We start from the raw sequence: 16,131 nt of genomic DNA, 5'->3' as shown, positions 1-16,131 counted from the left end.
AAAGGTAGAAATGCTGAGCCAGGGTGCAGCATGGGCTGGGGGCTCCCTGGGAATCGTGGGGCCCGACCCTGGGACAGGGAGGGCAGGACCTTGCAGGCAGGGCTCGTCCCACCACCCGGCCAGGGAGCGGGACAGCCGTCAGGCACCTCCTTGGGGACAGGTTGGGACATCAGCCCATGGGTGGACCTGTCTCGGTGAGGCCCATGGCTGGGCAGGGCAGGGCTGTAGGGGGCTGGAGACCGAGGTCCTACAGCATCTGGGGGGGGGGCTGAGGCCTGGGGGGGCTGGGATGGGGTCCTGGGCCATAGGCTGGGTAGGGGAAGCCCTGGGGGTAGGCAGGAACATTAGTACCCTCAGGGCCCGGACACCGTCATTGTTTGAGAAAGAGAGTAGCAACCAAAGAAAAAACAGCCTTTTTGCTGAAAAAAATAACGTAGTTGCTGTTTAATAAGTATATGTAAAAATGACCATTTAAAAAAACTGTCAAAATTTATAGTTGTTCGCAGGTGCTCAATGGTGTGTGTATGTAACTAAGGAGGTATGAGTTGTGTTAGTATCACTCAGCTCTAGCATCTTTAATGAAAAAAAAACGTGTCAAAGCTCTGTTACTAGGAGCTGGGAGGGTCATCTCTCTTGTGGTGGAGCTGCTCTGAGGCTTTTTTCGGCTCACTGGTTGATAGAGTTTCTTCCGTAGCCTTTGCCTCATTTTCTCGCTGCCCACTCACTGTGTGTTTATGAAACAAAGAGAAAATGAAAAGCTCCTCCAACAACGAAGCCGTTAGTTTGGCCACATACCAACCCCTCTTGCTGCTATTGCATCCCAGCAGAAATAGCACCACCCAAGCTATACGGGAGCTATTTGGAGCTACAGAGGAGGATACTGCATTTGACCCCCACAAAAGAAGAACAAGTCTTTGGGCTTGTTTTTTTTCTATAATGGTGTCATTTATCACTATGACACACATTCATTGACTTAGTCTGAATTTTTTCAGTGTCAGATTTATACTTCTTTGCTGTTTTGAATATTGATGCAGCACTTCCCTTACGTGACTATACCGTGTCTGCCAAATGGTGTCTAGACGCCGGAGCAGCTTTGACTAATTAGCGTAGTCACCCCAGTCACTCAGCGTTGGCATTTACGTACTCTTTATATTGCTGCTGTCGAGCCATAAATAGGTACCTGAACACAAGCAGCAATGTAAAGAGAGGGGGCAGTGAGCACGTCCAGTCTTCACCGAACATCAACGAGGTGGTCGCAGAGGACAGCCCTCACTCACTAACAGGGCAAGTAGTTGTAACCACAAACTTGGACATCGCAGCGTACGTGCGTGCAGTCAGCGGGAGATGCGGATTCAGTGTCTTTCTTGGTCTGAAGATCACCAATGCAAGGGCAGGACTAGGAGAGAAGAATTCCCCCTCTCGAGGCTCAGCCCCCGTGTACGAGCGATTGAAGATGCGTATAGCCAGAGAGGAAAAAAGAAGAGGAACCAACACCTGCCAGCCCAGCCATAGCGGTACACCCTGGGGAGGACTCACAGCTAGTTTGTGGAGCTGCTTTCCAGTAGGCCATGATTTACAACAGAGCCAAACTAAAAATGCAGTTTTAGAAATTTTCTGCAACTTCATCATTAATATCATGCTTTTAAATATTGCACCAGTACCGAAGCTGAGTTGACCAACTTTAAAGAGGGAGAACTGATAAATATCAAAGATAATTTCAGAACATCAAAGAACTTCTACAAAAGCTTGAGAATAAAAAATAGTGAAAACCGAATCAATGTTGCCTACGCAACAGGCTGTGTTAATATAAAATCAAGTTGCCTCAAAAATTATATGCAGATTAAATACAATACTGCTATTAACAAAGCTTATTTGTAAGCACAATTTGAAAGTTTTGATTTATCCTGCTGAGTATTTGAAGAACCACTATCATAAGGAAAACAAATTAACTTTGTTTTCTTTGTATTTTTAACTATTACAAATTTTACTGGTGCTAATACAAAGCATTAGAGAATAGCAGGTTTGGGATTTTTTTCTCTTCTTCTGAGAAAGACTGTTTGTTGTTTGAGCAGATTTTCTTTGAATTTGCCAATAGGATTATTCTTATTTTTTCAGTTAGTGGTATACAAAATATTTAAAGCAAGCTTTCCAGAAGGTCTGCGGTTTACTTTGAGGAGATTTTCCTGGGCTAAGATAGGACTTTGAGGGTTTTTTGCCCTACAAAGAGAGGAATTTCTTTCTTTCAAGGAAGACAATTTCTGTGTGGTTCTCTTCAGTTCCTTTTCTTCATGCAAAGGAAGGGAAAAAAATCATTAATGCTGCTGTGCACAAAGAGGATTTGTGATTCTTCAACAGAAAAAGAAATTCATAGTTCCTTTCAAATTTGGTCGCGCCACATGTTATGTACAATATAACACTGCCTGTCTCCATCCAGCCACCTAGCAAATAGATACATATATGCACATTGCATGCGTAAAATTGTGCACACTCGAACGCACACGTGTTGCAAGTTCTGTTTGTTCTCTACATTACCAAAGTGCTCAATCAGGGGTTAGACACTTACCCACAAGTCACTACCTACACCTTGCTTCCTACAGTACAGAACACAGTATGCGTATTTTTTATAGCACTGCTATCATCTGAATGATCTTTTCCAGCATCCCTAAAAGGATCGTCTCTTTTACCCAAACAGTTCTTAGTATCATGTGCAATACTTTAGGATAGATGATACTGTGGTTCCTAATTAGGCTAATTTGTCTCTCTCCAGTTAAAGAGCAGTTCCACTGCTTTGGTATTGCTGATGAGCACACTTCCATCAGTGCCAGTCTACTGGAAATGTTTGGGGCTAGATCTTCAGTGGGTGTTAATCCGCAGGTCTTCACTGAAGATAATGGAGTTATTTTATGGCAGATGGAGGTCTGTCTCTGTTTTTATTTGCTGGCTTTATCTCCAGTGGAAATGCATCCACATAAATATCAGGTGTAGTTAACAGCTCAGGAGAGACTGAGAACTTTAATAGTATGGAGTTTGGATGGCTCACTAGGGAGGAGGTGTATGATGATGTCCAGTAATGCTGAGACCAGAGCTATCTGAACTATATTTGGCTTATGAAAACTTAAATGGGCAACATTGTCAGATCATTACCTTTTATGACCACGAAAATTCTTTGGAAATTAACATAGAAATCAAGCTGTAGGCAAAAGGGATCGGCAGAGCAATTTTAGCCTCCTTTAGGGTTTACAACAAATAAATTCTTTAAGCAGACTGGGTAGGAAATGACTGGTGTTATTCCATACTTATCAGTCCTTAAAAACATTTAGAGAAGAGGAATGTAGTAAATGATCTCTGGACCAATGCACCTAATAATCTGAGGGAGAACTGGACATTTAAGAATAATGAAATGATTGCAAGAAACGTTTTTCAGGATTATCAAGATGCTGATTGTATAATTGCATCTCCAAAAAGATTGATTTGTGGTCACATAAATAATGAAATTCAAATCTGAGGAGCTGCTTTGTTTTAGAAAAGCAAAAATACTGCACATACAGCAGGCTTGCTCTTTCTACCGTGGCAAAGGTTTTTCATACAAGATAGATGTAATAGGCTGTCTTCGGTCCTAAAACAGACTTCATCCAGGTATTAGGAGAATTTGTAAAAACCTTAGAAACTGTCAACTGCCTTTGTTCCCAGTTGCTCAGAAGGCTGGATCCAAGCCATTATCTTAATTACTGACTGAGAGGGGAATCACTGCAGTGACATCGTTTCCTTGCACAGATTATCTTCATGGTGCTGCTATTTATCTCTTACCATACCTTGCAATCCATTTCTTCTCAGCCTGGCAGGTACAGTATATATTCACCAGCAAAGTATGGAAATTTAGAAATTTATGGATATGTATAGGGCATCTTGAAGGATCAGTAGAGAGGCTGACTTTTTAAAGCCGTTAAAGGCAACTGGGTACAGATGTCCATCTCAAGGTTAAACAGTTAAATAAGGGAAGGGAGGGAGTGGACAGCTTACAGCTGACTGTGGTTGGAAGGCAACGATGGATTTGCTGGTGTCAGTGCAGTCAGCGAGGGATGGAACTAAAAAGAGGTCATGAGAATAGCTCAGATAAATTCAGGTACAGTTTGCATACAGTCTATTTATAGGATGCTTTCTCAAACTAAGCCTGTGAACCTTTTGAAGTTTGCCCATCACTGCTTTCAGGCCAATTAACGATGTACGTCCAATCCCGTTCTGAGATCGGTAAAACAATAAAGCAAACAAAGATAATTAGTCTCTGGAGCATGTAAACAAATAAAGTAAATCACTTGCAAATCACTTGTTTCTGCTAACTTTTGTGTTTTCGTTGCAAAACTAAAAAAGAACATTTATATTGCAAATCTACATAATGCTAAAGCAGTGCTGAAAATGCATAGGTTACATCCTGATTTTGAGAGGGCTTTGCGAAGATTAAGCACCTGATCCTGAAACGTCACTGTGAGTTGTTATACGCAATAGAAAATTTTCATCCCTTTTTTCAGAGAAGGTCAAAGTTGGGAGGTTAAATGATTTTGTTCATGGAGATAAAGGTCTAAATGACGCTTTATAAATAAACAAAAGTCACTGCTCCCAGTTTACGAGTGTAAGTGAAAGCACTAGTGGAGGTGAGGAGAGCAGGCCAAGGTGGGCAGGAGAGCGGCTGTAGGATGTGGGACCTTGACCCACCTCGGTGATACCTCTCAAATTTTACAGACCTGAATGGGAGCATTTTGTGGCCTTTAAAGCATGGATAACCAGAAGAGTTCCTAGCTGTTAGGGCTTGTCTTGTTTTCCAACGTAGGAGTGATCTGTTAGGTGCAATATGGCCTCAGTCCTGGTCTTCAAGCACTTTCTGCAAGTAAGCTGTGCGTTCCCCCTCTCGGACATGGGGTAACTGAGGTAAGTGAAGATAATACAGCCATTCAGCAGCAGAACTCGATACAGAGCACGCATTCCTTTCTTCTCAGCCCTGGGCTCAATACTGTAGACTTCGGATAAATGCACATTTTACGAGAACAAACAGATTCTCAGTACCATGGCTCCGGGGGGCCCTGGAGCCCGTGCCAGCTGGTTCTGCAGGCCAGCCCAGAGCAAGGGTAAACCCATGCCCTGGAAACTCGGGGCAGCACCAAAGCAGGTCCTGCCTCAAGCCATGTAGTAAGAGGACTCTATGAGCACAAACATACCGTTTTGTGTAATCAGTAAAACAGCAGAAGCTGTGTTCTGAATCTGTAGAGTAACAGATTCCAGTTAGAGTTCAGATCCATGCAAAATGACTGCTCTTATGATAAAATCGCTCTTTGTCTTTTTTTTTGGCATGAAAACGCAGAGCATTTCTTTTAGTAAAGGGCAGGCATTGCCCTGTTGTTCTGTCCCTTTTTACTGTTTTCTTACACTTTTTTGTTCTGACTTCAAAAATGGGTTCTGCAAAGAGATGCGCCTGAGAAAGAGACTCTTGTCAGCTGAAATGTGTCCAATATATATTTAAGTTAAAGAATATTAAGCCTTGTCCAAAAACCAAAAAGAGTGTGAAAGGTAAGAATGCCTGCAGGCTTGATTTTTAAAGATATGCATTTTTCTTCGTGTTGCAGATCTCGCCTTGCAGATTTCTTCACAAACTGCCAGCCCGAGTCACGGTCTGTTAGTAGCTGTCTGAAGGAGAACTATGCTGACTGCCTCCTCGCTTACTCGGGGCTTATTGGTAAGGAGGCAGGGAAGGGTGGGGGCTTGCTCGGGCTAAGAAAAGCACTCAAACTATATTTTGAAGGCCCACATGAAATAAAAAATGTGGAATATGATACTAGGCAAATTTCTCCACCAAAGCGTTTTGGCCCTGGTTTGCCTTGCAGAGATTCCTGGGGTAAATTTGTACATTGCAAGGAAATTAAAGGTAGAAGATAAAGAGAGATAGGTGCTTGAATTTGGAATAAATTCAAGCTTACAAAGTAAAGCTTATTAAGGCGGTTGAATTTGGACAGGACCGCGAAGTAGGAAGTTAAAAACAAGAAGTGAAACTGCGGCTTGGTTGATTTTGCAGCTGTCATCACAAGGTTGGGTAAATACCTCTTGGTCTTCGGGGAAAGTCTGCGGGACGTTTGAGGAATGAGACAGACCAACCCAACCTTGTTTCACTTCCAGCTGCTATTATTTCCATGATATCCTTCTGCCCACTCTAAATGTTGTCTAAGATGCCTGTCAGTGGAAGTGAACTGAGACCAAATTTATCCTCTGAAATCCCCTTCCCTCCCCAGCATAATTAATTTTGTTTGCTGTCATCTTCCTGGCTGTCAACGGGCACAAGGATGCCTTTGTACAAGCCAGATTCCGTATAGCACACGCAGCATTTGATTCCTGAAAGAGAGAATCACCATCTCAGGAAGGTGAACTTGTAGAAATACCATGGTTGGGCAATAAAGAATAAGTGAATGTCAAAACTCTGAAACAAACAAATTTTAAAGGCCACCAGATAAGATGTTTTTAAGCTTACAGGCTGCACCTGCTGCGATGCAGTAATATCCCCTTCTGTTGGCCATGAAGGTCCCAGCTGAGGCCCTGAAGCAGATCCTGCTGTTAAATAAATGTCTCTGGAGATAATATCCCAAATAAAATATTTCTAAAATAGGTTGGTTTTGCTGAAAAATGACTGAAAGCTATATTCACTGGCTTATTTTTATTATTCTTATTACTGTAGCAGCTAACAAGTGAGGTAAGTCCCTGTGGCAACTGGTAAAACAAGATGTGATGGTTTCAAAGGATATGTTTCTACGACTTAAGAGATGAAGACAGCATGCAAAGGGTATAACATATGAACAGTTATGACAGAATGTCATTTGACTCTAAAACAAAGAATTGAATAGCCTTGAAATCTGATCTAGTCAATGAGATTAAGAAGTCTAGCTGCTGGCAAAGAGTAACTGTAACTAATAGATACTTCTGGGTGAGAGCTGCCAAGAAGTTCTTGCTGGACCTAGTGAATTTTGCTGGCAGTTTTGTTGGATCCACTTTTCAATTTAACCCCAAGGATGACCCATTTCCTGCAGTCAGGGGTTTCTGTGTTACTGCGGATGACCATGCTGCAAAACACCGTCACGCATCAGAAATGTGGAACGGATCCCTAAGGAGTTGAAATCAATAGGAGATCTAATTTTCAAAGGGAAAAATAATAATTTTTTCTTCCTTCCTGATAGCCCCCGGACACATGCAAAAAGATGGGTACTGACTAGCATTACAAGAGTTTTTACTTGGTAGTAATTCTTACGAAGCAAGGAAATTACCAAAGCAAAACTTTTATGTGCTGAAGCAGTAAATTCCTGCTTCTGATATCGGGCTGATATAAAAGTGGAGCAAATTATGTGAAGATCATCAAATTTGTAAGGTGCTGAGATAGAAATCAGAGGTACAATCTTTCAAATGTCTGCTTAATATATAAAACACAGGAAGAAGAGATGGATAGGCTGTGGGTAAGAAGCTGTTACAGATCCATTCATTCATCAGAGCTTCAGGATCTCCAGGTGTTTTAATTAAGATAAAATATTGTTCATTATGATAAAATATTGTTTCATTTAGCCATTTCATTAAATGTAGCAAAAATTGTGCCTCCATAGAGTTTGTTCAGGAAACTGAGGATTCTCTGTGGAAGGTACAGTGGATGTGATTCTGCTGTCGCGTACAGGGATGTAAATCAGCATTAGCTTCACTGAAATTAGTGGAATCCCACCTGAAATAAAGGACTTAAGTGAGAACAGAGTTAGGCAGGTTTTGTATCAGGTGCTTTACCAGTTTAATAGAGAACAGTCTATATAGGATTCTTTAAGGTTTGCATCAAGGTGTTACATATACAGTTTTAAAGTGATGTATATGTTACAGGAATTTGGAACATCTTAATTCATTGCTTTAGGCCCCTTGTCACAGTAATAGGGATAAAATAATATTTTTTTTAAAAAGTAAAGGAAAACTATAAAAATTATTAAATGTAGAATAAGATGGCCATGTTTGAGATTCAGTGTTTCGGTTACGGCCTAGGGTAGGTCACGAGGACCTGTCCGCACTCCCACATCAGTTAGGTATTGCTCTAACTGCTGACTTCAAGACCTGCTTTAGCATTCACTTCTGGCACATTTTCACTTGTTTTCTGTAAAATCCATCCCATTTCCCTGGGATTCCCAGGAATTCCATGAGAGTTTATGTGAATAAATTGGAGTTGCATTGGGCCAAGGGAACTTCGGTGACACGCCCCTCCTCCTGAACTCACCATCCATCTCCTTGTTCTTAATTGACCCTAATTTGAGCAACCTCTGGGCTGTGTTCAGGTCAACTCTGCTTCTGTCTAAAATATGGAGACCTGACTGCCTGCTACTGAGACCGTCACAGAACTATTTCATGCAGAGAACGCGGAAAACCAAGCATGTCCTATTTCACTGCCAACCACCATGATTTCTCTGATCCGTTAGTGTCCTTCAGCAGAACTTCCAAGATGCCAGCTAGCGGCGGAGGGGGAGGGGAAGGCACACACATTGCAGGGAAAAAAGAAAATCCACCCCGGGAAACCAAGCATATAATCCGCTTGGGTTCACATCTGCCCCCAGGTTTAAATGACAGGCTGATTTTCTACTAGCTGCTCTTTCAGCCACTCTGTTTTTGCTGGATGTACAGTTTGTGTGCTGTGTATACACATTCCTTGTCCTGTCTTTCCTCTGTTCATCAACCCTAATAGGGGCTTCGTATCTGTTACACTTTTAGCCCCTGTTCTGACCCATTTTATTACTTTATTACCTCTTCTTGATAAGAAAGTCTTACCTCAGTGACCTTTCTAATTTCCTCAATACGTTCCTGTTTTTTTAACCCTTAACTAAGCGTTTCCTACTTACCCTTTTTTATTTTATTTTTTTTGAGGCCTACGGGCTTTTTTCCATTGGCAAAATCCCCTTGATTTTCATTTTCTCTCATTTCTGTTCAGATCATGTCACATGGTTGAAATAGTGTACTGAACTGTCAAATGGATAACAGACAGATATTTTCATTTGGACAGATATTTTCCTTTTTTTTTTAAATTTTAATTTAACATCATTCCTCCTCTTATTTGTCTACTGTCGAGTTTCCATTAATGGTGCAAACGATATTTGCCTATTTTACTAAATTCTCTACCTCCATTTCATAAATTTTGAACTGTGCTATTTACTCACGTGCTAATCTCATGTAGAATTTGAGCAATTATTACTGCAACTATCTGTTAAAAGTTGGAAGTGGATAAAGGTATGGGATTGCATTCTAATTTAAGAACATCCCAAAACAAGACAAAAGATGCTTTTTGTGAGTTTGGCAGTGGGACTGCATTCATTTTCACATACGTTACTGCCTTTCTCAGGCCAGCCCTTAATGACTCTTCTCCTTTGTCTGCCATGTCATGTATGAAGCAATTTGCACGTAGGTTTGTTCGGTTCCCAGCGCTGCCTGGTGACTGAAAGGCTATTTGACGTCATTCTGTGATTTGTGTTGTTTCTAATGTTCCTTTTTTAGCTTGGTGTTTGATAGGGCTTTCCTGTGTGTTATTGCAGACTCTGGGACCCTGGACCTACGCACCAAATTTTCTCAGTTAGTGTACACTTTGGGTCTCTAATATTTATCCTTCATCTATTCCATCTTCTTAATGACTACTTTGATGTCAGTTTTGAGGAGATGTGATCACATTTCCTCGCGATATATAGCCTGTCCTAGAACTGTAGATCACCAAGCGAGCAACGTGTTTCCTGGGACAGCTGTCATCAGTACAAGTCTGGAATACCTGCCCCTTTTTATTTAATTTTTCCTCTTTGGTCAGACAAATAAAATAAAGGTTCAAACTTCTCAGTCCTTAGGGAAGTTTGAAATCTCTGACCTGCTGGGGCGATGCCTTCAGGGAGACTACTGGTCTGAGTAAGTGCTGATCACATAACATTTGCCAGATCCAGACGAGTGATGAACGGTTGCTGTATATCTTTTAGGAGACAACATGGATTCTTTGGTTTCATTTCATTCTTGGTAGCCTTGAGTTGACATATAAATGTGAGAATATTTACGCAAGAATTTGTAAAGAGTTAGAATGAACCCATGGTTGCAAGTTGTTGGCAATGTTTAGGAAACAGTCACTGTACTGAAAAAGCAGAGACACAGCAAGATTAATAGTAATTTATTACCTGCAAACAAGCTACTGTACCGTTTTATGCATGCTGGTTATGTTTTTGCTTTGTTCATTGTTAGTGGTGCCTAAAGAGCACCCTGGGGCCAGTGCTCCTCCAAGACATATCAGGCTCCTCTCAGCATGACTAGCATTCTCCTTGCTCATGCGTTTCAGAACTGTTTTTCCAGGCTGGCTGCAGACCCAAGGAGGAAACTCAGGTCTGGACGTTAAGTTTCAGCCATTTATTTGCAGCTAGGACAAAAATGAGGAAAAACACAAGGGAGGAAGAAAAATTGGATTTTTAGAGTGCAGCTCTAAGGGCACAGGTCCACATGTGTTTGATTTGTCAGCAAAGCTCTTTTAAGAGGTTCCCACCTTCTCCCAAACCATCCCTCCCCTCTGTCACAGTTTTCCACCTGTCAGCTCTGCTGATGCAGAACTGTGGTGGAATGTAGGGGATGTGGGAATGTAATCTAATTTTTTGGGGAGGAAAGGAATGGGTCTTTAACGGGTGAGTCATGTTACAGTCCCTAAAGCGGTTGCATTCAAACAACCGAGGGTGTGAAGTATGGCTGGGTATCCAAGGGCAAAGGGAGTCTGGAAGTTAGAGCCCTGCCATGGATCTGCATTGCGTATCCAACCGTGAATACATGACTTACCAGGTGCTGTTTGTTATCTTCTTAGCATGGAAAGAATATTTCAGTACAAAAGTTGCTCACAGTGCTGTACTTCACTCTTTGTTAATAGGCACAGTGATGACACCAAACTACATAGACTCAAATAGTCTCAGCGTTGCCCCATGGTGTGACTGCAGCAACAGCGGTAATGGCATAGATGAATGCCTGAAATTTCTGAATTTCTTCCAGGACAATACATGCCTTAGTGAGTACAAAATTAGATGTCTTTAAATGTGTTTTAGCATGTTATCTGGGATTTCTGTACTGTTTAAGTATGTTGTGATACGTCAAGGCCATCTCTTTGCACTTTGTAAGCCCGGCTCTGCTGTAGGTGTAAGAATTAAACAAATATGAGCAAACATGCCTGATACTGTGGCTTATGGCCAAGATTGCAAACATGAGAAGCTCTTGGAAAAAAATTCAAATAGTAAAGCTGTATTGTATAGAAACATGTTTACATCACAGATCGTGTTTGGACCTTAAAAGTCAGGCAGCATCTGTACCAAAAAATTGCAACACCTAAGGGGCTTCTGTATAATTTAAGAACTTCATATAAAAAAGCCATGTAGTTTATGATATGAAGGATTTGCTGTAGGTAAGTATAAATTGGATTGCCTTTGCAATTTATAGCCAAGCTTCAAGTTTTTTAGGCTACTTGATCTCAGATGCCTGGTTTTAACACAGGTCTGGATGGTACCTATTTTCAAGATTTTGTTAAATTATTGATTTTTTTCAGTCAAACTCACTTCCAAATTAGGGACTATTATAAAATTCAGAATGGCTCAGTGGAGTCGATTTTGGCAGGTTCTCTTTTCAAATTTCCTGTCTGCCTGGAGCAGCATAATTGGATGATGTGGAGTGTGCATCAGAGTTTTAATTTCAGATAAATGAGGAGACCAAAAGAGCTTGGCTTCCCTAGCCTAGCAGAACAGAAAGCTAAAGGATACGTGATTGTCCTCTGAAATTGCATTAGAGGGGCAAGCCCAGGGAGGGAAAAGGATTACTTAACCTAGAGGACGATGTTGGCACAAGATCAAAAAGGGCGATATTGGCCATACATATTTAGGCTCAAAATTGGAAAATTTTTAACCATCAGACTAAAGTTAAGAATTAGGCTTCCAGCAGGAGTTCTTGAGGGTAAAAAAATTTTACCGGTTTTAAAAGCGGTATTTCATCAGCTTATGAAAAGAAGCATATATCGTTGCTTTTTTCAAAAATGGCGAATGAACTCGATGATCCAGACTGTCCTATCCAGCCCTATATACTTGAGCTAATGCTAATGCAGGGTTCGGTCTGTATTTTCATATAACGGTTTGAAAATCTCCACTGGTAGCTTCTCAGCAGGCAACATGTTGTAAGACAAGGGGAGATTTGCATACAAAGAGTGACTTGAGTTGCTAGTTGGTACACTATGTATTAAGCTTTGGAAGAATGAATCAATTACTCAAGATCACTAACAAAAGAACCCAGAAAACAATTCAGACTATGATTGGGTAAAAGTTAACAATATAGCATCAGACCTTCTTCAAAACTAATGGGGCTGCCATTTATATATACTGCAATACATCAGATTTTATTCAGTTGTGAATGTATTAATTGCTAGAATGTTACAGGTTCTTTTAGAACATAAAGACAGAGCGATTCCCTGTCCTTTCTTTTGCTATTGGTATAAAATCGTTAATGAAGACGAATCAAAGACATTAGAGGTTACTGTGAGACAAATTATAGCCATCCTAGCTGTAAGAGATGTCTTCTTCATGAAGAAATTAAAGATGTTTCTGGTTTAATAAAAAGTTTTTTCTCTTACAGAGAATGGGAAAAGTTCCAGGTTTTTTTTTTTAATTGTTATTGTCCTTAATGGGCCTTACGGTGCCTGAAGAAATGTCATTTCTTTATTGGATGAGATTAAAATCCCTCCCACTTTTTTTAGACAAAACAAAAATCCGTTTTCCACAATGGGGTGAAACTAGGAATTTCTTGCTAGTCTGTTTTGCTAAAGTATACTTCCACTTCAAACTGGAAAATAAAGCAGTGATTTGAGGCATTTACAGAAGATGTGGAAAGCCTAGCTTAAATGTTTATTCAAAACCCCATTTGGTTATTTATGCAAAGTGGAATAGCTGAGACTGTACCCAGGGGCCCAGGGGACTCAGAAAGCAGGAGACCTAAAATCACATTCGTACATGAAGCTGAGTTTACCACGTCCCACCTACACAGCCGAAATCCTGGTCTTTCTTTCATCTCTGTGTGCACTTGCCTAGAAATTCCACCTAGACTTGAAAAGCATTTTGCAACAGATGTTAAGCTGAAACTAGAGTGGAAGTTTTGATTTCAAAGGGGTATGTGAAAATACAAGTGAAAATTCCAGTTTGTTTTAATAATTAGTCCCAATAAAGACAAACATTGCATCGTTTTCTTTTTACATGTATTAGATAAAGTGTTTCTTATCTCAGCATATGTCCTGCAGTTATATCAGAACTATGAAACTGGCCCAATCTCTAGAAAGCTAAAATTCCAAATTAGTAGACCCTAAATAAGATATACTCCACCCAAAAATTTGGAGCTGTGTATTGCCTTGCCTTGTACTTTTATCCTCTTCATTGGAAGATGCAAGTGTATAGGTAATATTAGAGTGGTCCTAATTGCTGCCTCTCCAGTTAGGGTTTGGTCAATCTTAAATTCTGGAAATCCATCTTAAGACTTTATTTTAGCTTCTCTGAAGGTCAGTGTCCTGACATTCATTTACGTACTCTAGAATTTATACTGAAATGAATGGGATTCATTATATCTACCTATCTGTTCAAAGGATTTGTTCACACCTGCTTTATACTGCAGTAAAAAGAATTGACAAGTGGGAGGAAAAGCATAAAGCAGTGAGTTAGTTAATTAAAATTATTGAGAGGACCTTTACTAGAGCAGTTAGACACTTGAAGCACCTCCTTACAGTCATTATGTTTTTTGAAATGTATTTGAAATACGTATGAAAATTATATATATAAAATACATATTTAAAATATACTTTACATGTTTGAAATATTACAAAAATATGAGGAGGGCTGGAGCACCTCTCCTGTGAGGACAGGCTGAGAGAGTTGGGGTTGTTCAGCCTGGAGAAGAGAAGGCTCTGGGGAGACCTTATAGCGGCCTTTCAGTACTTAAAGAGAGCTTATAAGAAGGATGGGGGCAGACTTTTTAGCAGGGCTACCCCTTTTTACAAGGGGTAATGGCATTAAACTAAAAGAAGGTAGATTCAGGCTAGACATACAGAAGAAATTTTGTACACTGAGGGTGGTGAAACACTGGCCCAGGTTGCTCAGAGAGGTGGTAGATGCCCCATCCCTGGAAACATTCAAGGTCAGGTTGGACCTGATCTAGTGGAAGATGTCCCTGACTATGGCAGGGATGTTGCACTAGATGACCTTTAAAGGTCCTTTCTAACCCACACCATTCTATCATAGAATATCTATGATAGATATGAATCTATCATAGAATCATAGAATACCTCAAGCTGGAAGGGACACATAAGGATCATTGTGGTGGTGCAACCCCCCACCCCCACCCCACCCCACCCCACCCCGCTATTAATAAGTTTTGAATTGCTGATAAATCATAACCATGTCAAATATTTCCATCCGTGACGATCGCTTAGTATGATTCTATGAAAAGATCAAAGAAGCCTAATTACCTAGACCACTTAGAAAACTGGAAGGATTGTGTGTGTTTCTGTGATCCTTCTTGTAATAATGGAAATGAAGAGTTACTGTTATTTAGGAAATTGTAGGAAAAAAACTGCTTTATGTATTGCCTTATTCAGGTAAAACCAAGAAAAATGTCATTCCACTCTTCCCAGTTTGCCTCCATCAAGCCAGCTGATTGTGGTGCCTTTTACAAATTCTTCCTTTTGCACGTTGGAGTTTTAAGAACTAATACCAGAATAAAATACATCTTTTTCAGATGAGAATTAAATGTGAATTATTTTATAAGGCAAGGAATACCACTGAGAAGAAGTATTAATAACTTCCACATATTAGTCCCCAGTGAAATTGTTTGATTTCTTGTACAAAGAATTTGAAATAAGAAATCCCTAAATCCATGCTGAATCCCCAAAGACCTGATTAAAAACTGTTTTTCTATTTGTTTATAAAAAAACCCAACCAATTTACTCTTGACATAAACACACTCTTTAATCCCATGAAACTATGATAAGCTTTTTAACTTTTATATTCTGAAGTTTTAGTTTAAGCATGCTTCCCTCACCTAATTATGCAGATTTTGATTGAAAACTGTAAGGAAAAGATTGTCTTAGTTAAACCATTTTGTAGTTATAGGCATATTAGTTTTACTGCAACAAGCTGTAGAAATAAATTAATCTTTTGCCTGCTCTCTGTTTTTAGTTTGCTATGTAGCATCACCTTCCTGAATTGGGACATAACATTCAAACTGTATTTTAAATCTTGAAAGTAAATTTTTGAGGCTTTTGGGTGGTAACAAATATGATTACAGTAAGTCCTAGAGCTTCTGTCAAGAATTACTGGGAACATTACAAAGAAGAGGCTGCACCAGATAATTATGTGACCCCAGACTCTCCGTTCATGTTTCTGATATGTTCAAAATTAAGACACGTTTTTCAGCATAAACTTTTTTCACTTTTTCAGTGGAATAATAATAACGATGATTAAAAAGTCAGTTCTGCTTTCTGCCGTTTGTTTAGAAATAGAAAATTGCCTGTAATTTATTTTTACAGAAAACGCAATTCAGGCCTTCGGCAACGGCACTGATGTGAATGTGTGGCAGCCAATCTTACCAGTACAGACCACTACAGCCACAACTACAACAGCTTCCAGACTTAAAAACACAGGTTCAGAGACCACCAACAATGAAATACCCACCCACAACGACTCACCAGCATGTGCAAACCTGCAGGTAAGAGAGTCTTGTACTTGTTGCAGTGCAGAGATGAAAGTTTCTCATAGATATGTATACAGAGCAGTCTCCTGCTGCATAAGTAGATGCCTGTTAATTGGAGTATTAAATTGGAGTATCTGTTTATTCCCATGTTCTAGTTAGGAGCCAGATATATTGCAAAATATCAGACACTCTTATTTTAAATCAGAAAAAAATGCATATTTCAAAGTGGACTTTATCGCCCCTCTGACTCTGAACCAGGGCACGGTATTTAATTTGTTATCACAGGTTTGGATCTGCATGTGGCACTGTCCAGCCCCTGCCAGGATACGTCAGATTAAATTAATCCCCTGGGTAATCCAAATTCAG

General features: G+C 40.2%; 1 protein-coding gene across 1 annotated transcript in view; it reads left to right on the top strand.

The window, feature by feature from the left end:
• Positions 1-16,131, top strand: part of GFRA1 (GDNF family receptor alpha 1) — a 150,103-nt gene that overhangs the window by 98,758 nt on the left and 35,214 nt on the right. Inside the window, exons 5-7 of the mRNA XM_054206710.1 lie at positions 5,616-5,725; positions 10,928-11,062; positions 15,602-15,780. Of these exons, the coding sequence (XP_054062685.1) occupies positions 5,616-5,725; positions 10,928-11,062; positions 15,602-15,780 (424 nt within the window). The remainder of the gene's footprint in view (positions 1-5,615; positions 5,726-10,927; positions 11,063-15,601; positions 15,781-16,131) is intronic.

The sequence above is a fragment of the Rissa tridactyla genome, chromosome 6 (genome assembly GCF_028500815.1).
Source record: "Rissa tridactyla isolate bRisTri1 chromosome 6, bRisTri1.patW.cur.20221130, whole genome shotgun sequence".
Taxonomy (NCBI): domain Eukaryota; kingdom Metazoa; phylum Chordata; class Aves; order Charadriiformes; family Laridae; genus Rissa; species Rissa tridactyla.
Note: the sequence above shows the minus strand (reverse complement) of the source record. Positions and strands in the feature narration are given on the sequence as shown.